A 21,773-nucleotide genomic window follows, 5' to 3' on the forward strand; every position below is an offset into this window, starting at 1 on the left:
CTTGTTCCGGCCAATGGATTGAATAGAAATAACATACGTCTCTTTGGGGTCAAGGAAGTCAAAAACAGGGATGCCTGTTTCTAACTTCATTCCTCTTCTGTTATAATGATCTTGGATTAGGAGCCATTAGTCACAAGAGGGAGGACAATTGCTAGATCCCATTGGAATCTATGAGTGCAAAAAATATGTCATTGTGTTAAACCACTGAGATTTCACAATTTGTTATTGCAGCATAGCCTATTCTGTTCTAACATAGATGACATTCAGAATATTTAATAACTAACACAGAATGGGCACTGACCCATCAGAATAAATGCAATGACCAATCAGAACAGACATTGGCTGTAAACAGCTGGTATGACTATATGAGTCCATACCAGTTAATAGCCCAGAAAACAATCCTACAAATTTGTTCCAATTGTATAGTTGATGAAATTGAAGTTCAAAGATCAAGTGACCTGCCTAAAATTAATGCCTTGTAAGTGATATTCAATTAGCTGTTTGCTACAAAGCCCACTCTCTTTCTATCTCAGCGCTCTGCTTTCTGTTTGTTGAATGATGCCTAAGTTACCTCAACAACTCATCAAAAGTTAGGCTGCAACGGAACTAGTCCAAACAGCTTAATTGTTTATCTACACTGTGTTGGTAAGGCCCAACAGTATATGTTTATTATTTTATTTTCTTTAACTTGAACCTAGTTTTGCCTCTGTAAAGAATATCAGCATTATATCTTGACTTTCCTTTTCATTTTTTTTTGTTCTTAGTCATCATTAACCCTGAAACCATGTTACTGAGGTTGAAACATCCAACTTTATGATATAACATACACATTAAAAAGGCAAGAGAAAATTAAACTGGATGAATTCTTGACTTTTGGCATGTTCTTTTGCTCCTGCTGCTCATTCTTCATTTAAATTCCTATCTCTTTTCTCCATGACACGATAATCATCTCCACAGCAACTAACTATTATATCACAAAGGATGGTGCCAGTGAGTGAGAACTGATCAGCAGGAGCTGAGCAACACTTAGGCAACAGCGATTCTATTTTCTTACAAATATCTCTAATTATAATAAGCTAAGGAAGAAATATATCATTCTTGTCTTACACCCACCTCTCAAATACAAGCAGTGCTCTCACTACATAGTTTCTCACAAAAATATTGTACTTTCACCCACAGTTCGCTTTAAAAAGAGCATATTCCTATGTAGAGATGATATCACCTGTTGTTGCAAGGCAAATGTATGTCTAGACTGAAAAGTAGATCCAAATTAAATTACAATCAACACAGATTACTGTGTGAAATAGGAGTAGAAATCAAAGCAGGATCTGCATTTTACAGATTGCTAATAACATTCAAACAACCAGCAAATCAAAAACTCTTGAAAAGTGAAAGGAAGGGTACAGAAATAGTTCCTTGGCAAGGGGTATTTTCTGAGCTTCTCCTTCTAATGAGGAAATGTGGAGTGGCAGTGGTGTGGTTGGGGAGCTTGTACAGGTGTTAATCACAGCAATGATAACATGCATTACATTTGGAAGGGATTTGAATACTTTACAACACAATCTCAAGGTAACACTTTCACTGGCATACAGAATTCTCTGGGGAAGCTGAAACCATAATATACCCTAGTGATGGAGTCCAAGAGAATGGTGGATTATTACTAGATGCCGTGATGCTGCTTTTCTCTTGGTTTTGTAGAATTTTAAAGTCATATCGTATTTATAATCTATAATACACAATCTTATAAATGGCATGTGTTGCTTGAAGAATATTAATCTTGCTTCTCCCACTAGATGACAAGCATCTTGAGGGCAGGTACCATATCGGACATGATTATACTATGTCCTGTGATGGTCAAGACAACCGTGCTAAAGAGGGACTTTCTCAATTTAATATTGAAATGGCAAGGCCCTCAGATCTATAGTACACTAGGAAAATATTACTGAAGTTGACACTGTCTCTCTGGTCTTTTAGCCCCAAAGTTCTAATGAGTTGGGTAGTAGAGTGATCCACCATTCTGGGTTCTCTCATCATGGGAGCCCTCCCACATCCTCAAACCCATTAGTCTCCTATTGACATTTTACCCTTAACCTGGATTCCATTGTCAACCATCCCAAAGAAATGCCCTCCTAGTATCTTAAATCTCTAGCCTGTTTGCTCATGATCACATCTGGCCTTTCTGGGTCATCTCTACTGTCACTTTTTGTGTGGTCTCCAGCCTGATCATTGCTGGAGGAAGTCATGGAATTTTGTTGACATGGCTCTCTCTAAATTCACACTTTTCATCTCAACCTGGCCTGCTCTGGAATCCTTTAGGTAACCTCTTACTGATTTCTTAACGCTGTCTACATATTCAAAAATTTTACCTAGTATAGCAGAGGTACTGACCTTGAACTGATAGAGCAGGGTCTGAGAGAGGCGCCTAGCTATACCCTGTATTTACCCTTTAATTGCTAACTGAGGGCCTGGGAGAGAAGCCAAGGTTGCCTGGGCAGATGTTTACCAACTGTTAAAAAAGTATGTCAATATTTTGAAAAAGTAGTACAATAATGTGGTTTAAACCAACTATCAGTCCTGTTTTCAACTATAACTCTTCCGAAAACACTTTTTTTCTTGCTCTCAATTCAACATCAGCTTTTCTATGTATTCATTCAACAAATATTTATTGAGCATCAGCAATCATTCTAAGTAAACAAAAGAGAAAAATCCCTGTCCTGTGGCCTTGCATTCTAGTGAGAGGGGACATGTAACAGAAAACAAAAACACCAAGGAAATCATATAGTGTGTTTGAAGGTGATAAGAACTATGGAAAACAAGAAAAAGGAGAGGGTAGGGGAGTTCAGGACTGCAAGAAGCAGATGAAGATTTTAGATACAGTGTGAGGGTTGTGCTCACTGAGAAGGTGACTTGAAGAGGATGAGGGATAAGCCATGTGATGAGGAAAAGCATTTAGGACAGAGGGAATAGGCCATGCAAAAGCTTACTTTCTAGGGGCGCCTGGATGGCTCAGTCAGTTGAGTACTGACAATTGATCCTGACTCTTGTCATGGATCGAACCCCATGTCAGGCTCTGCGATCCGCAGGGAGTTTGCTTGAGATTCTCTCCTTTCCTCTGCCCCTCCCTGCTCCGTGTGGAAATAAATAATCTTTTTAAAAAAAGCTTACTTTCTAGAAACTCCTCACTCTCCAAAGATTATTTAACCTTCAACCTCCTGCTCTACAGAGACCAAAGTTATTGATAAATGATCTCTTTGTCCTTTCTTCCTTTCCATTTCTAGAACATCTCTACATTTTCTTTATTCCCTCACATCTTACATAAATAAATAAGTGTTTCTTTTTCCAATGTCTCTGCTTTCCCATATCCTCCCTCTGGAGGATCTTCCCCTATCCTCCTCACCTCATTTATTCTTCTATCATTTACAATCTCTTTTCATTTTGTCTCTTCCAATAGGCAGAAGTCTTTTCTAATTTAAAAACACCATTGTCACTTAAATACGTCTTCTAATTATAGGCTATTTATTCCTTTTGAAGTACCTTCAATTTCCTTACCACATACATTCTCTTTAGCCTTGATTTCTGCCTTCTGCCCCCTTCAGACAACTTAAATGGATCTCCTGATTCCTAAAATCAAACTGTACCTGTACCCTGTTCACAGCTCTGTCAGTTGATAATTTTTTAAAAGACTTATCGATTCATTTTAGAGAGAGAGCAAGGGAGCAGCAGGAGGGGCACAAGGAGAGGGAGAGAAAGAATCTCAAGCAGACTCCCCGCTGAGCATAGAGCCTGAGCTGGTTAGATCCCACAACCCTGAGATCAGGACCTGAGCTGAAATCAAGAGTCAGATGCCCAACTGACTGAACCCCGCAGGCGACCCAGCCCTCAGTTGATAATTATCACTGTCCAGGGAAAACTGGTTTGTAAAAGAATATAATTATTTGTATTAAAATCAATTTCAATTTGTTAAAGTTGTAAATTTTAAAACCTCAAATACACCCTGCAATTTAACTCTGCTTATCTGCCCACTTGGTTCCCTCTATTGTGGAATGTTCCATTCCCTGCTTATTCTTCAAGGCTAAAGTCTCCTTCTTTGAAATTGTCTCCTCCTCTCTGCTCCCCTATCATTTCACTTATATTATACAGGAAAATGGTTTTACTAATAGTTATGCCTATGCTTACCCCCTTCAGAAAACTGTGCGCTCCTTGAGGATATATACTATGTAGTATTTTTGTTTCCTTGAGAAATTCTTGAGAAAAGGAGAATTCCTTATTTTCTTGACTTTCTGTTTTTCAGATATTTTGGGTCTTATATGTGGCAAAGCGTTTTTATACAATTATTAATAAAACGTTCAGTCTCTCAGTCTGCACTAGCAGTACAGGGGCTGCAAGACTGAATTCTTGGCAAAAATAATAACTGACGCTAATGACTGTAATGATAATACTGCAACTGCTTTCCTTGCACAGAACTGCAGTGAGGCAAACTGTAACTTCTAGTGGCTGGTGGTGGCAACATTTTCCTCATTAAACCTATTCATGGGACGTGGTTTTGGGCATTCTTCCTGAGGCTTAGCCTTGAGCCTAATGTTCCAAATATTCCAACCATTCTGTGAACTACCTCGTGCCCTTTAATAAAACTCGTTTTCTACTTGGTCGACCAAAGGCAGTTTTTGTTGCTTATGACTAAGAACCTGACTAAAAAGATATTTTCCTTAATTCTCCATAGACCAACTAAGTAGTATCATAATATTTAACAAGACTTTAGTCATAGGAATAATACAATGAAAATATAACGTTGAAAAAAACTATCATAGGCCCCTAGATATTTGCTATTAATCTTAGGGGGCCACGAGCCTCGCCTGTGTTCCTAAGGAAAGTTTCATAGGCCTCTGCACCCAGTTTCTGACAGGACTACATGAGCAGAACCTAGCTTTACCCCTGTCAGGTCCAATTAGCCTTAGGCACAGTGCCTAGGGCTCCCGATATTTTTAGGGAAACAAGAAATGTTTTAATTTTAATTTCTTAGAATGGAATTTTTAAAAAATTGAAATTTTATATAATAAATATAATGTACATAAATTATTATAAAAATATAATAGTGAATCCAGCCTGGATTAAACAACATGGTAATAAAATGTGTGTATGTGTACACAGCAGAACAGTGAAATAAAAAATAGATCTACATATATATATATTTATATGTATGTATATATATATAGTCAACTGAATATTACCAAGGTGCCGAGTCAATTCAATGAGATAGGGAATTTTTTTAAACAAATGACATTGGAACAACTGTAAAAATGTATGAAAAAAAAAAAACTTCAAGTACTCACTTCTGTAGCACATACATATACAAAAATTGGAATGATACAGAGATTAGCATGGCCTTTGTGCAAGGATGACAGGCAAATTCATGAAGCAGCCCATATTTAAGAGTTGACCTTAAGTATTTTCACCACACAAAAATCTTAACTATGTGAGGTATTGGATATGTTAATTACCTTGATTGTGTTACTCTGTTTACAATGTATAGGTATATCAAATTCTTACATTAGAACAATCTAAAAAATGATAAAAAAATGAATAGATATATCACCCAAGAAGATACAGATGGCAAATAAGCATATGAAAAGTTGATCAATATCACATATCATTATACAATTGCAAATTAAAATAACAAAACCCAAAATGCTAACACCACCAAAGGCTGGCAAGGATATGAAACAATAGGAACTCTCATTCATTGCTAATGGGTATGCAAAATGGTACAAACACTTTGGAAGACAATTTGTCAGCTTCTTACAAAACTTAACATTCTCTAACCACGCGGTCTGGGAATTGCACTCTTTGGTATTGACCCAAATAAGCTGAAAAGTTATGTCCACACAAAAACCTGCACTCAGTTGTTGAAAGCAGTTTTATTCACAATTGCCAAAATTTGGAAACAACCAAGATGTCCTTCAGTAGGTTAATGGATAAAGGAACCATGGTATGTCCAGACAATGGAATATTATTCAGCACTAAGAAGACATGAACTATTAAGCCATGAGAAGACATGGAGGAACATTAAGTGCATATTACTAAGTGAAAGAAGCTGATCTGAAAAGACTACATATGATTCCAGCTATTTGACATTCTGGAAAAGGCAAAACTACAGGGCTGTAGAAAGCTTTATTATTATTATTATTTTTTAAGTTTTATTTATTTATTTGATAGAGATAGAGACAGCCAGCGAGAGAGGGAACACAAGCAGGGGGAATGGGAGAGGAAGAAGCAGGCTCCCAGCAGAGGAGCCTGATGTGGGGCTCGATCCCACAACGCCGGGATCACGCCCTGAGCCGAAGGCAGATGCTTAACCGCTGTGCCACCCAGGCGCCCCAGAAAGCTTTATTTTTAGTAGCCAAGAACTGGAAGCAAATACAAATATCTATCAATAGGATTAAGGATTTTTTAAAAAAGTTGTGTACGTATATAAAGAATATTTGACATGAAGTACTAATACAACAACACGAACGAATCTCTAAAACATTGCACAGAGTAAAAGAATCAGACACAAAAGAATACATATCATATAATTCCATTTATGTGACTTCAAGAGCAAAATAACCCATGGTCATAGATATTAGAACACAATTGCCTATCTGGGAAGGGAGAGTGACTGAAGGAAGACACGAAAGAACTTTCTAGGGGAGATGGAAGTGTCTTATGTCTCCACTGGGGTGGTAGTTATATGAATACACACTTTTGTTAAAACTCATCCAATTGTACGGGTATTATCTATGCATTTCACTGAATGTAAATTTTATCTCCATAAGAAAGAAATGTTATCATATAATTACCTTAAGCTGGATAAGTAAGACATATCATTTACATGTTTTTTGTTTTCTCCCCTGTTGCCTAGAAGTGTCCAGAACACAATGACTGCTCAATACTTGTTTGAGGGAAGTTAAACAAACGAACCAATTGTTTTGGCAGTTTATAGGCATACAATGAGATATTCAGGTAGTTTCTTTTAGGCTTGTGTTTAATTTCCTACTGATAGCTCTTTATAGAGAAAGGGACCTTTTTTTCTGTGTTTTTTTGAGACTGTCAATGATCGTCCTAGCTTTGAGCAAATTAACTCTCTTGGGCAGTCAATACACATGTATGTGTGCCCATGTGCATGTCCCCATTGCATAATCAGCTGTCTGGGGCTGTCCTCCTGTTATAGAAACTGTTTAAAGTTGGCTATTTTTACAAGTGTTTTATCACACAAATATACTGTAAAAATAAACTGAAAAATAAATCACAAGTGCTTTTGAGAAATACATCTTTGCTCAATTAATGATTTTCAAGATAATTTCCCCTCAAAAAGTAGAGAAATGACTGCAAAGTTGTTCCATATTGTTTTTGTTGTTGTTGTTGTTCAGACTGTTCCCAAACTAAAGCATTTACTAAGAGAAATGTTTTCTTCAATAGTGATTTTAAAGTTTTAAAAAATAAAAAGATTACAAAACCATAGGTAGATTACTCATGTTAGGCTAGGTCTCTTTTTTTCCCTTAGATGTACACCCTTAAACGTGACTTGAAAGAATAGATTTTTTAAAGCTTCAGTTAAAAAAAGCAGATGGCAGACAAAGATGCGTTATTGAATTTTAGCTATTAAAATTTGATATCTAAACTTCAGATGAGAATGAAGCAAACAGGAATGTGTAAATTTTATTTACATATAAGAGCTGTATTTTCCAAAAATGTTTTGCTTTAGATTAAGCAAGAGTTACTCAGAAAATGTATGGTCTTTCTCAATATGAAAATAATTGCATTTCAAAAGCCAGAAGTTTCAACAACTTCCAGATTAAGAAATGATGTCTCAGTTAATTTGAAAAGATGATTGAAGAACTTTTATTCTGTTATATAACTAGCATAAAAGGAAATTTCTGAACCACCACCAAGTTCTGATTCTCTACTTTCAAGGTGAGGTCACATTCCTCTCCCCTGTCTGTCTTGGGACAACCTCTTCCAGTAAGCATACATCTGGTTTAAATTCCCACCATATGTGATAAATCAATGCATAGCAGATAATAAATTTAGAAGACTCTCTAGAAGACTTCTCTTAGCTTTTGCAGGTCTGATGATTTTTCCATCTTAGCTTATCTATGTTATAGTAATAAAAGAAGGCCCAAAACACAGAATGTACTTTAGGACTAATAACTTACCTCCAGAGACAATCAGCAGGAAACTTGAAATGATTAATCCTGTATCTTTATGAGCTTTGAAAAACTAAACCCAACATTTCATGACTTACGCTATAGTCCTTTTTATCCAATTATCTTTAATAATTGGGGATTATTATTACTAAAATATAATGAATATTCACTATTTGGATTATTTGTATATTTATTCTTTTAATTTAGTACAAATATTTATTTATTTATTTATTTAAAAGATTTTATTTATTTATTTGACAGAGATAGAGACAGCCAGCGAGAGAGGGAACACAAGCAGGGGGAGTGGGAGAGGAAGAAGCAGGCTCCCAGCAGAGGAGCCTGATGTGGGGCTCGATTCCATAACACCGGGATCACGCCCTGAGCCGAAGGCAGACGCTTAACCGCTGTGCCACCCAGGCGCCCCTAATTTAGTATAAATATTTAAAAAAAAAACTAGCACCATTATTATTAGTTAAAGCAGGATCACCAATTGTGAGAAAGTAGTTTAGATAGTGGTTAAGGATATGGATTTGCCCACCCTGTTACTTCAGGTGAGTTAGGCAAGAACTAAAATGCATTAAACCTCTATTTTCTAATCCAAAAAATGGTAATATTTATGGTAACTTCTTCATAAAGTTGGCATAAAGATTAAATGAGATGATGCTTCTAAAATACTTAGCACAGTACCTGACACATACAGAGTTTATGAGATTGTTGACTATTAGCACAGTTGTGAATTTACCTACAACTCTTATCGTTTTCAGGATAAAGCGAATATTGCCAAGACTGGAGTCCTATGAAAGGTACTACTCCATAGTGTGTAATTAAAAATGGGCCTCAAGGGATAATCATTCCTATCGCCTTTCTCTTATTTGCCTCATCACAATTGGTATGTGTCTATGTCCCCTACTAGATGCTAGGTTCTTTGAGGATAGGGTCCATGCCTTATGTCTCTTTGAATTCCTGAGTGTGGTTAGAGTTGTACACTCTAGCTAAGGGAATGTATAAGTGAACATGTATGCAAATACACTTAAAATGTTAATTTTACATTACGAGTTATTTATGTGGTTTTAAGTAATCATAAGGAATAATTTCTTCTAACTCCCTTGGGTCTATAAAACAATATAGATATTGTAGGTACAAATAAAAGGGCAGTTAAAAACCACCTACTGTTCTTTGTTTACATTTCAAAGAGGAGATCTAATCTAGACATTTTATATTTGAGATACCTACTAGACATTCAAGTAGAGGGGCTGAAAAAGGAGTTGGATGTTAAGTTTGGAGAGGTCCTTAACCTTCCAGAAACTTATAGAAATCCGTAAGTTTGGAAAAAATGGAGAGTAGTTAACATATGGGTAGTACTTACAGCCACGTTACTGATTAAGATCACCCAGAGAGAGGATATAAATTAAGAGGAAAAAAAGTTCTAAAACTAAACCTGGGACATTCCAAAACTTAGAGCTTGGGGTGATGATGTGAAGCCACAACAGAGACCGATCTGGAGAGGGTCAAAGGGTCAAAGAAATTAGAACCAAGAGAAAGCCAATGATCACATGTTCAGCTCTCATTGACCCTGGCTCTTGCTCACATCTACACTGGCAGATTTTTGCAAATTTGGTATGTTATTTGGATCCACCTCTAGTTTTCCTAACTAACCCTCTGCTTCTCACAACCCTCATTCAATACTCTTTTCTGCATGTGTCTTCAGACTAGGACCACCTAATCTTTAGGATCTAGAGTCAAGGTCAGGGGTGTCCTTTTGCCAGCCTCAGCTAACACCAGCCATGTTGCACCTTGCACTTATTCCTCACCTCATCTGTCATCCTCTCCTGGAGGAGAAGGAAAGATAGCTACTCTTGATGACTTGGCTTCAGACCCCCTGATTCAGCTTTCAGGTAGGTGTATTACACCCCCTTAAACTTATCCTGTGCCCTGCTTTCTTGGACTTCCTTCTTGCCTGTGTATTGTATTCTTGCTCCAGCTCTGGGCATTTGGCCACTTTGGACAAACAACCTGTTCCCTTCAGAGAGTCCTTGAGTCTATCTCTGCACAACCCCACCCCACTCTAGCCCAACTGCAGTGTCTAATGCTCTTGCTGTGACCCCTTGGGTCATCTGATCCAGTCTGGAGAGAGGTCAAGTCTCTTGAACCGAGCCTAATATACTGCCCAAGATTTTTACCATATGGTGATCTCAAAGAGTCTAGAAAATTAGAATTCCCTGGAATTGATGTATATAAGGTGGAAAATTCAAATATTTGATTCTCAGCCTACAATTTGTACTTGCTTCCAGCAATCACAAGCTAAATCAGCAGGAATTTCTGGACGGAGTACTAGGAGTCTAATTAGCAAACAACATCTGAGACTAGAGACTGTGGGATATAAATTAGTAGGAGAATAGAATCCCAAGATAATTATATAGGTCCTAGAACTCTTTTAAAGAGTTGCTATTTGAGGGTTCTGTAATCATTGGTTGGTCCCTGTTTAGCCTAAATTCTTACTAAGTAGGGTCAGGAATGTTTAGGAGAATGCAAATTGAGGTCTAGTAATAAGACATCAACTCCCTGATTTTCAAGGCCACTACACAACTAGATCTCTAGAAAGAATTTCCAAGTTCTAGTTTTTCTATTTGCTTTGGCTGATGATGCCTGATCTAGAACAGCTTTTTTCTTTACTTCTCTCCTTCAGTTAATAATAGGTAGATATGTACAGAAATTTCACTCGTTTTTATTAGATGTTTACTTTTTACATGTAATTGTATCTTTACTGCTTTTATGATAAAACTCCACGTTTTATTCCACTGTGAAACATGCAAATGATACAGAAATTAAAAAATAATTTAGAAACTGAAAGTCCTCAAAAGTTCTCCTTTCCTTAAATATGATTCCTCTTATTAGTTTGGCGTATATTCTTTTGAATATGTTTGTATTACAAAAATAGGATACATGGTACATATTACATATATTGCTGAGAAACTTGACTTTTCACTTGATAATATATTTTTGATACCGTTTTTTTAATAGATTTATTCATTTGACAGAGAGCGAGCACACAGAGGGAGAGGGAGAAGCAGACTCCCACTGAGCAGGGAGCCCGATGAGGGGCTCAAACACATGACCCCCGGATCATGACCTGAGCCAAAGGCAGACGCATAACTGACTGAGCCACCCAGGCGCCCCGATATCTATGTCAGTACTTGTAGTTTTTTTCCTCCAAGTTTTTATTTAAATTCTAGTTATTTATCATATATGGTAAAATTGGTTTCATGTGTAGAATTTAGTGATTCATCACTTACATATAATACCCAGTGCTCATCACAAGTGCCCTCCGTAATACCCATCACCCATTTAGTTCATCCCCTGGCCACCTCCCTTCATCAACCCTCAGTTTGTTCTCTATCTCTAAGAGTCTCTTACAGTTTTCTTCCCCCCGTCTTTTTTTTCCTTCCCCTATGTTCATCTGTTTTGTTTCTTAAATTCCACGAGTGAAATCATAACGGTATTTGTCTTTCTCTGACTTATTTCACTTAGCATAATACACTCTAGCTTCATCCATGTCATTGCAAATGGCAAGATTACATTCTTTTTGATAGCTGAGTAATATTCCATTGTGTATGTGTGTGTGTGTGTGTCTATGTGTGTATGTGTGTGTACGTACCAGATATTCTTTATCCATTCATCAGTCGACAGACATTTGGGATCCTTCCATAGTTTGGCTATTGTTGATCATGCTGCTATAAACACCAGGGTGCATGTGTCCCTTCGAATCTGTATTTTTGTATCCTTCGGGTAAATACCTAGTAGTGCAATTGCTGACTCATAGGGTAGTTCTATTTTTAACTTTTTGAGGAGCCTCCATAGTGTTTTCCAGAGTGGCCACACCAGTTTGCATTCCCACCAACAGCCCAAGAGGGTTCCCCTTTCTCTGCAACCTCGCCAACATCTGTTGTTTCCTGTGTTGTTAACTTTAGCCATTCTGGGGACGCCTGGGTAGCTCAGTCGGTTAAGCGTCTGCCTTTGGCTCAGGTCATGATCCCAGGGTCCTGCAATCAAGTACCCTACCAGGCTCCTTGCTCAGAGGGGAGCCTGCTTCTCCCTTCCTGTCTCCCCCTTCCCCTTGTTCATGCTCTCTGTCAAATAAAAAAATAAAATCTTTTTAAAAAAATTTTAGCCATTCTGACAGGTTTGAGGTGGTATCTCATTGTGGTTTTGATTTTTATTTCCCTGCATGATGAGTGACGTTCAGCAGTAGCTTTATCTCATTCTTTCTAACAGTTATATGATATAGTACTATATAGTATACTAAAATTTATTTAACCAAAAATAAAATTATATTCAGGTTTTTACGAACACAAGCAGTGTAAAGAATAACATCTGTTATATATTTCTTTGCACAATTGTGTGAGTAGTTCTGTAAGATACATTCCTGGAACTGGATTTCTTGGGCTAAAAGGCATACATATTCAAAGTTTTGAGAACTACCAAATTGCCCTCTTAGGAGGTTGTGTCATTTTCATGCACATCATTAAGTATGTAATATCTGTGTTCATAAACACAGACCAAAAATTAGTATTATAATTGTGTGAACATGGTATGTAGAAAATTATGTCTATTCAAATTTTCATTTTCTAAATATTGTTATAATGATTAAAATTAACGCTGTTCATAAAATATACAAAGCAAGTATTTTTAGTGACTGCTTTTTAAAAACTGTAGTTACTTAAAGGCATATTAGATGTATCTTAGGAGGAAAGCATAAGGATGCCTATATATTACAATGTGTCAAGTATTGGGGCCCATTTAAAGATGAAAAATGACTGGTGTTGAAAGATGAATAATGACATCGTGCCCTCATGTTACTTTCACTCTCTTGGGTGGGTTGGGGGACATATTTGCATACAACTAATCTAGGCAAGTGAATGGGGGAGAAAGATGCTAAATCTGGCTTGAGAACTAGTCAACTTTCAAGTTCCACTTGGAATAACATGATAATGTATAGCATGTTAAACTTTTGCACGTTTTGACAGGACTCTTCAAAATCAACACACAAATTGAAAGTCCACCAATAACAAACTTTCCTGTTGGTCATTATTCTTTTGGCGGGGCTTGGGGGGTAGCTGCAACAATATCGCATGACATTCCTAACATGGGTTCTCCTGATCCAAGGTTGTTCCTGGAGTATTCTATACCACAGATAGCACCTTCATTGCTTCTCTGTTCTTTTCCACTAAACAGCTCTGTATTTTCTGCATTTGTTGATAAAGATGGCTCTTTTCCTGTACCATGAATGGCACGGTGTCTACAGGTTGTTTCTTGTAATGCAGTTTGTACTCACTATGTGTCAAGCCCCAGGCTAAAGGCTGGGATAAGAATATAGCCAAGCCTAATTAAAGAGCAAGTCAGGAAATGAATAGGTTGGCAAATAGCTAAGAACTGGATCATGTGGAAGAAGGGACAGCTGTGTTGAGGTCAGGCCCACAGCCGTCCTTTTAAATTTTAGGAAAGGGTCAAACCAGGACAGCTAATGTAATAAAGTCCAACAGTGAAGACAGAGGCTAAGGATGTGTAAATGTCAAGAAGTCACGGAACTGAAAATACACTGAGAGCATCAGTACTGCCTTAGAACAAGAACTAATTAGATCAGAGGAGTGAGTGTTGAAGAGGGACATAACGGGGTGAGTTAGATCACCCATACATCCTTAACAGGATACTATGTCAAGAAGGTTCTTTTGCAGCCACCTTTATCCCATACTTCATATGTGACAGACTTCATAATCCTTAAGGGACAATAGTCAATTCTGATCTTAAAAGCATGGTCTGTGAAATTTGTTTATTTAAAAAATGATAAAACTTTTGTACAGACTAAAATTCTTAGAAAATATCTCTTCCTGGATATAATACATAAAACCTCGTTATTCTAGGCTGACCAGAATGGTTTTTGGATTTACCTGAATTATAACCTACTTTAGTGTCTTATTCGCTGTATATTTCAATGGCTTGCTTCTGTACAGTATAAAATGCAAATGACTCAGCAGATGGATGGATACTGCAGGGGTTTCCAGATCTTGATGTAGTCTAAAATAAAACAAAATTTTCTTTGTATGGGTGGGAGTTGGCAGTTCTTTTAAATTCTTTACTAAAAACATTTCCAAGAAGTGTGTTAGATAAGAGATGTCTTTACCCTCCACTCTCTCACCCCCCAAAAATCATTCTAGCACCATGCTTGGTTTAAGTGGGAAAAATTAAAATGGCCACAAAGGAAGTTTGAGTAAGCTGTCATTTGACTTAAGTATTTTGCACTCTTCAACTGTACTTCCCCACAAGGATCTTCCAGCCTTCTTTCCCAGAGAAATTTCCATTTTAGTTCTGAGCTTTGTTCTTAATTATCTATTCCTTGTTAGCTTCCAGGATGATTCTTGGTGTTCCTATATCAATGCCAAGACACAAATCTCTTCCCTTGCAGTAAACATTTTGAAAGGAAAAAACTTCCAAAGTTTACTCGAATGGAATAAACATTTTTCATACTAGAAAGCTTAAGCCAGTAATTATTAAATCATACTTTAACTTATATTTGAAATTGGATATCGCAAAATTATTTCCCATTTATATGCTCCATTATTAACTACAAAGAAACAGTTGGCTATTTGTGTTGTATCAGAATGAAAACTTTTATTCATTCTTTTGACTTTTCAAACATATGCTAGTTCATTATTTTAATAAAATGCACTAACAGATGTTAGGCAGAATGTGGCCACATCTGGGACACATAAAATACCATTCCAAGTCTCCATAGGAGGGAAGCAGCAATATTGTTTAGTTCTCCCCAAAAGTCTAACTAGCCCATCTCATTTAATCTGTTTAACTCCTTCAAGTTGAACAGTTAAGAGTAGCACCAATTATTTTGGTTGTCTTGGGAATATAAAAAGGAACGAACTAAAACACCAAGGGAAATGTCACAAAGAAATGCACTACACTGAAATACAAATAAAACTTCACTAAAGCCTGTGGCTAGAGCTATATTTTTTCAGCTGAAGAGGTTGTAAATCTTGAGTTGCTGGCTTCCTGAAGCCACCTTGAATTATAGGTCTCTTTAGGCCTTTCTACAATGTCCCTACTTTAGTTGACCCTTTCAAAGAAAGCACAACACATCTAAATGATGGCAAATAAAGATTTTGGTGGGAGACATAGTTTGACAACAGTATATATATACAGTGATTAAATCCCACACTAGTCCTGTCTTCTAACCTAACTTGATTTTGTTTTGTTTTCTTTTTTTTTTTTTTAAAGAATTTATTTATTTATTTGACAGAGATAGAGACAGCCAGCGAGAGAGGGAACACAAGCAGGGGGAGTGGGAGAGGAAGAAGCAGGCTCATAGTGGAGGAGCCTGATGTGGGACTCGATCCCATAACGCCGGGATCACGCCCTGAGCCGAAGGCAGAAGCTTAACCGCTGTGCCACCCAGGCGCCCCTGTTTTGTTTTCTTAAAGCAAATTTTCTAAGGAAACAAAAACAAGACCTGCTGGTTTTCTGTCAATGGATCAGGTTTATACACTGTTAAATTTAACATCATCTCTAGCTTCTTAAAACTAGACCACACTGAGGATTTGAATAATACTAGTATTGAGAGGAAGCTCTGGAAATGTTTGTCTTATATGCTGCTTACCCATTAGAAAGAAGGAAAATGCTGGAGTTGTGTGTGCAGCATAGAGTGAGAAGGCATCTGTGGCATACAGGGAAGTTTCCCTAGGCTTGAATTCAGATGACTTAGGTTTGGGCCTCAGCTCTGCCACTTAAGAGCTCAATGTTTGCAAAAGCTAGTTAATCACAGATGTCACATTTTCCTTGTCTATAAAATAGGAATAATACCTTGGAGAGCTGATCTGAAGATTCTGTGAAATAATTAATATAAATGTGCTATAAAAACTGTGACACATACATAGCTTATCATTAACAGGCTATTGGTGGCCTGCAATCTTCATTTTAGAAGAGCAGATATCAGTTAGATATTTGGACCACAGCCGAAAAGAAATCCATGTGGTATATATAGAACGTGCAGGTATAAATTCCCATTTCAAACACACTGCCTAAATAGAGAAAGACTCTGCAAGGACTAATGGCAATCTTAATAGAAATTTATGCTCATAAGTGATAAAAGTGAGGCAAACCAAGCTCATATGTACTGTTCTATTCATATACACACTGGGATCAAAGATTCCATCTTTCATTCTCCTAACACCTACTTATTGAGAGCATCTAGTATATTTGCCAAGCAGCACAGTAATCTCTAGGTATACACTGGTGGACAAGATTTCTGCTCTCAAGGGACTTATGTCCTACTCACATTAGTATCTTTATTCCAAGAACTTGGCAAAGTGTTGGCACATAGTAGATGCTCAATAAAAGCTGGTTGAGCTGAACTAATCTCTCTAATTTTTTAGCATTACCATAGCAGAAAGCTAGTAAAGCCGGGAATTTTGTGATCAGAAATGATTTTTGTACTCCGTTGACCATGTGATTAATAGGGTACTACTTCTAAAGTTTTGAGGGAAAATAATCTTTTTTTAAAAGGTAAACTCTACCCCCAACCTGACAATCCCAAGATCAAGAGTTGTGTGATCCTCTGACTGAGCCAGCCAGCCGCCCCAAAAAGAATCTTTTTAACCTAAAGTTCATGTAGTCATCCTCCTATAGTATGATACTTGTATTATGTAGTGTTAATTTAACATTTGCCTACTCAAAATGTGATTATCACTTCCAATTAGTACATGTAACATGGGAGCAGAGTATTAGTAGAAAATTAGCAAAAGGAATATATGTTGGATATGTCAAATCACTAGACAGACTGACATTGATTTAATATACCACTCAAACAAAGGGGAAGAAAATGGAAAGTCCATTCTGTTTACATGATAGTCAACTCTTAACAAGTATGGAGAGTTTACTTTTGAAAGCTTAACTTCCAGTGTTATGGAATAAAACTTCTTGGGAGTTTTTTCATAATATATAGGAGCTCACTGGTGGGGTCAGGGTGGGTCATGTTAGTACTGTTCACCAATATCCCCACCTCTCCTGACTTGGTTCAAGGACTCAGTCTCTTTGCAGATGGGGGAGGCTATGTAACGTTTTGGCCAATGAAATTCGATCAGTAATGTGTTTTTTTTCCCCAATCTAAGGCTATGAAAAGTTCATGGGGATTCTTTAGTCTCTTCCTCTGCCACAGAGACTCAGTTGCTGTGATCTAGGTGAGATAGCTACAAAATGGTGGCCCCTCTGTCAATCTGGTTCCTGGAGTGACCGGAACAGAGGGAGTCTGATCCACATGAAGCATGAAGCATGAACAGGCAATAACTTCTGTTGTGATAAGATTTTATTACTATACCATAACAAAACCTTTCCTGATTAATATAGTCAGGGGAGGCCCATAGCACTCTCAAAGCCAAGTTTTTGAGTAAGAGATAAAATAGATAATATGAGTTCCATTAATTTGACAGTAGTGTCTTTCATATTAAGGATGCTAGCCTGAGGTCTAGCTTTTTAATCACATTTAATCCAGATATCCCATAAGTTTTCCATTTTCCCACTAATTCTCCTGTGAATCTTTTTTAAGTACTATATTTAACTTTTATCCATAAAGTTCTTGTGCTTTCTACAAATGATCACTTTTCGCCACATCAATTGAATTTCTTAATCTAACCACACATCATTATCTTCACAGGCATAACTGGAGCAAAGGGTTCTGAATTATGAACACCCTTAATTGAACTACACATGTAGTTGTCATGAATAAAGAAGGGATGGTTCTGCAACTGCATTATCTCTAGAAAGTGGACCTTTATAGGAAGGGAGAAGAAGAAGCATGCCTTGATTATAGTTCTTCCTTGACTTATGACAAGGCTACGTCCTGATAAACTGGCAGAGGTTGAAAATATTGTAGGTCAAAATCCATTTAACACACCTAACTTACTGAACATCATAGCCTACCTTAAATGTGCTCAGAATACTTACATTAGCTACAGTTGGGCAAAATCATCTCACACAAAGCTTATTTTATAATCAAGTGTCGAATACCTCCTATAATTGAATACTGTACTGAAAGTGAAAAACAGAATGGTTGTATATGGTTACAAAGTGGTTGTAAGTGTATCAGTTGTTTACCGACCTGATCAAATGGCTGACTGGAAGTTGTGGCTCACTGCTGCTGCCCAGCATCCCTAGAGTATCCTACCACATATAGCTGGCCCAGGAAAAGATCAAAATTCAAATGTGAAGTACGGTTTCTACTGAATAGTACCACTTTCAACCACTGTTAAGTTGAAAAGTCATACATGGAATTTTAAGTTGGGGACCATCTGTATTTTGACTTTTTTTTTTTTCATACCGGAGATAGAGCTTAACCTTGAAGGGCTTGTAGAGTCTGAGAATTGCCATTTCTTTCTTTCTTTTCTCTTTCTTTTTTAAGTAGGAGGCTCCACGCCCAATGTGGGGCTGGAACTCACCACCCGAGTTCAGGAGTTGGATGCTCTACCCACTGAGCCAGCCAGGCTACCAAGAATTGTCATTTTTTTATTTAAAGCCATAGATATCAGGCAAAAGTTTTCAACTCACTGAAAAAGAATAATGCTTTGCTTGTTTACTTTAATGGATTGTTAGGTAGGATACATAATGTGTAGTCTTTAATATTTTAACACGTCCTCTTTCTTTCTACCCATCCAAAAACTATCTGCCACAGTACTGCTCAAATCCTAGCTCCTTAGGAAATCTTCCTTCCACACACCAGCTGGAATTGATCCTTTTCTTTTCCAGAAATCCTATGTAAATTCATGCCATTTATTTGGCATTGCTTGAAGAGTTTTAGAAAGTTCAAAAGCTGGAAAAGACCTAAGAATCATCCAACACAATCCTCTCATTTTGCAAATGAGGAAAATTAAGTCCAGAGAGGTTATGCAATTTACTTAAGTCACACGGTTAGAGACACACTGGAGACTACAAACCTAGTTTCATAGGGTGGCCTTTTTATGTCACAAATGCCTTCATATTTACTGTCTGATTTTGTTGGTTATCTTTTCAAGAGAACAGGACATCTCACCAATAGTATACCTTGAGGTCAGGGAACTCTTTCGCTTGTTACTTCTTCAGTTTATCGCTTAATTTATACGCATTTTACACAATTTTTTGGTAGACTAATTGGTTGTGTTTTGGGTAACGATTACATCTATTTAATCTATTACTTCTTACGTTCTCAAGTTCAGAAGATAATATTGGAAGGGGCCAAGAAGGTAGGAAAAAAATAGCAAGGTATAATGGTAAGAGCTGATGAAAACAATCGGAATACTTACAGACGTCGAACAATATGCTTCTAGAACAGAAGGTCATTTTCCCTGGAATAATTAGATCTTGTAGGTTCACTCTGCCAGGATGGTAAGTGTGTGTTTGTTGAACGGGGAGGCAGGGGGCCGAAGTTCAGGTGAAGTTCTAGAGCTGAATGCCTAGTGACGATGTCTACCGGCTGGGGTGGGTGTCAGAACAGGAGGCAGTCACGGAGGTAAGAACTCTGAGCCCAAACCCCAACAGCCGGCCAAGGAGGTGTAATGGGTGGGCCGAGGCAGGGGCAGAGGAGCTCAAACAGCCAGAGAGACGGGAGCGAGGCGGCGCCGTCGACATCCGGGCGTTGCCCGGGGGCTGCGTCGACCCCGCAGAGGGCGCCTGGGGGCGGGGCCGGCCGGCCCCGGGAGGGGCGGCTCGCGCCCTCCAGCCCAGCACGCGGCGGCGCCCCCTCCCCTCGCGCCGCGGGCCTCTCCGCGCCGTGCACGTCCCCGTCCCGCGCCTCCGCCCCCTCGCTCGCTCGCTCCTTCCCGCCCTCCCCGCAGCGCCGGCCGAGCCGGCTTCCCCTCAGTCTCTCATGAATATTGAGCGGCCCCTGTTGTATTTCCCGAGCTCCATTGCGGAAGCCGAGGCTCGCCATATTGTGCGGCGGCGCCGGCGGCCGCGGCGGCTTGTACCTGCGTCTTGGTCTGGCCGCGGCCAGCGGAGTCCCGGGCTGGGGCAGGAGCCGGTGAGTGGGGCGGGCGGGGAGGAGAACGGCGCGGGAACTGCGGGCCGGGACGCGCGTCGGCCTGCAGGCGGCTGACGGCAGCCCGGGGGCCGGGGGTGTGTTCCCCGCGGGGGTGTGAGGGGAGATGGCGCCGCCGCCCCCGGCCGCTCTCGGGGCGGGGATGGCGGGGGAGGCAGCTTCTCATTGTTCCCGTCTTTTCGAGGGTCTGGGCGGAGGTGGTGGGTCCGGCTTGCAGAGGACCCAGTGGGCGAAGCTCAGGGATTGAAGTCCTTCCTTCGTTGGGAACCCCTCGCTGTCCGCTCTTCAGCGCGGAGGCCGGGGCCGCGCTGCGGCCCCCTCGCCTCCCGGGGCGGGGGCTCCAGCGTCTCTGCGGCCCCTCTCCGAGGCCAGCGGCGGGGAATGCGGGGTTTTTCCTTTGGGCTTCCCCCTCGCTACCCGGGGGTATGTGTCTGCGCCGTGGATGTGGGGTAGGGGCGCTTTGTGCAGAATGCCCCCTTTCCCCCCGCGATGCTGGAGTCTGGGTTCACGTGTGGAGGCGTTACTCGGCGCCGGGGTTTCTTGCGGGCTGCGGGGAGACCCCTCCTGGTTAAAACATTCCTGGAGTGCCGCCTGCCTGCCCGCGAGTATCTGTTGCTGCTTTCTAAAACCGCGAGGTTGCCCCGGAGGAGTCGTGGGGGGAGGGGGTGTCTTGGTTTGTTTCTGATGGAAGCTTCGCGTTTTGAACCCTGTCGTTGACGCTGAGATCTTTGGTACTGGGTGTCGCCAGGGAGCCCTGGCCCTGGTTGTCGAGATATTTCCCTCCTATAGAAGTAGCCTCCTTGCTCCCAGAGATACTGTTAGTAAAAATTGGTCTTTGAAACTTCGAGGTTCATTCCTATTATCTGCCCACTAAGACCATTATGGTCTTATCCTCTTCAAGCCTTTTTGGGTATATACTGCATGGCTGTCAGAAAGTTTGAGAGAATGTGTGCCTTTAAGGGGTAAAGTGATTTGAAAATGTTAGGTTTCCTTGAGGTGTGTGAAGAAATTTGTTTGCTGTGAAAAGGATAGGTTTGCATTTAGTGTTTTGGTAATACGCTTTACTTTTAAAAATTAAAAAAAAATTGAGACGTGGCTTTGATGTTTTAGACCGAGAATTATGTTTAAAACTCACGTCTGAGTGATTTGCATTACATAATCTACTTTTGGTGAGTTCCAAGACGATAAGCTGGAATACTTAGTGTAATTGGTAGATAATCTACTTTCCCCACTTGCATTGGGGTATAGTTGTTGAATTTTTTAATAACTTAGATTGGTGTCAGATCAGGCTTCTTACAGTGAATATTTGACCCTTTGATTTACAAAGAATTTAAATGGCAGCAATAAGACTTTTGGTGATTCCTTTTTTCCCCTGAAATTTCTACTTGTCACGATCAACAGGTATCTTTTAAAATCTTGATTGTACATTTAACCTGTTTAAAGTAACAATGGGTAGTTACATAAGACTCAATTTTCCAGAGATAGCACAGCAAATATGGCCCCTTACTTTTTCTGAGGAT

At 39.3% G+C, this 21,773-nt stretch overlaps 2 protein-coding genes and 1 non-coding gene across 6 annotated transcripts in view; 2 read left to right on the forward strand and 1 right to left on the reverse strand.

The window, feature by feature from the left end:
- The window catches only part of NIBAN1 (niban apoptosis regulator 1), a 195,819-nt gene extending 176,108 nt beyond the window's left edge, over nt 1-19,711 (reverse strand). The window contains exon 1 of the mRNA XM_045811477.2: nt 19,520-19,711. Coding sequence (XP_045667433.2) covers nt 19,520-19,556 — 37 coding nt within the window. The 5' untranslated portion in view covers nt 19,557-19,711. The remainder of the gene's footprint in view (nt 1-19,519) is intronic.
- Nucleotides 5,323-5,430, forward strand: LOC123801463 (U6 spliceosomal RNA). Its single transcript, XR_006782232.2, has one exon. It is a non-coding gene; the product is annotated as a U6 spliceosomal RNA (small nuclear RNA).
- Nucleotides 19,629-21,773, forward strand: part of RNF2 (ring finger protein 2) — a 58,187-nt gene continuing 56,042 nt past the window's right edge. For 3 of the 4 annotated variants that reach the window (XM_087858454.1, XM_045811479.2, XM_045811478.2), the window contains exon 1: nt 20,020-20,235. The gene's annotated coding sequence lies outside the window, so the exon portion shown is untranslated. Of the gene's footprint in view, nt 19,726-20,019; nt 20,236-21,773 lie in introns of those variants that run through there. The other variant, XM_045811480.2, reaches the window with a different exon arrangement.

This window comes from Ursus americanus, chromosome 2 (assembly GCF_024610735.1).
Source record: "Ursus americanus isolate L20-20 chromosome 2, mUrsAme1.1.p, whole genome shotgun sequence".
Taxonomy (NCBI): Eukaryota; Metazoa; Chordata; class Mammalia; order Carnivora; family Ursidae; genus Ursus; species Ursus americanus.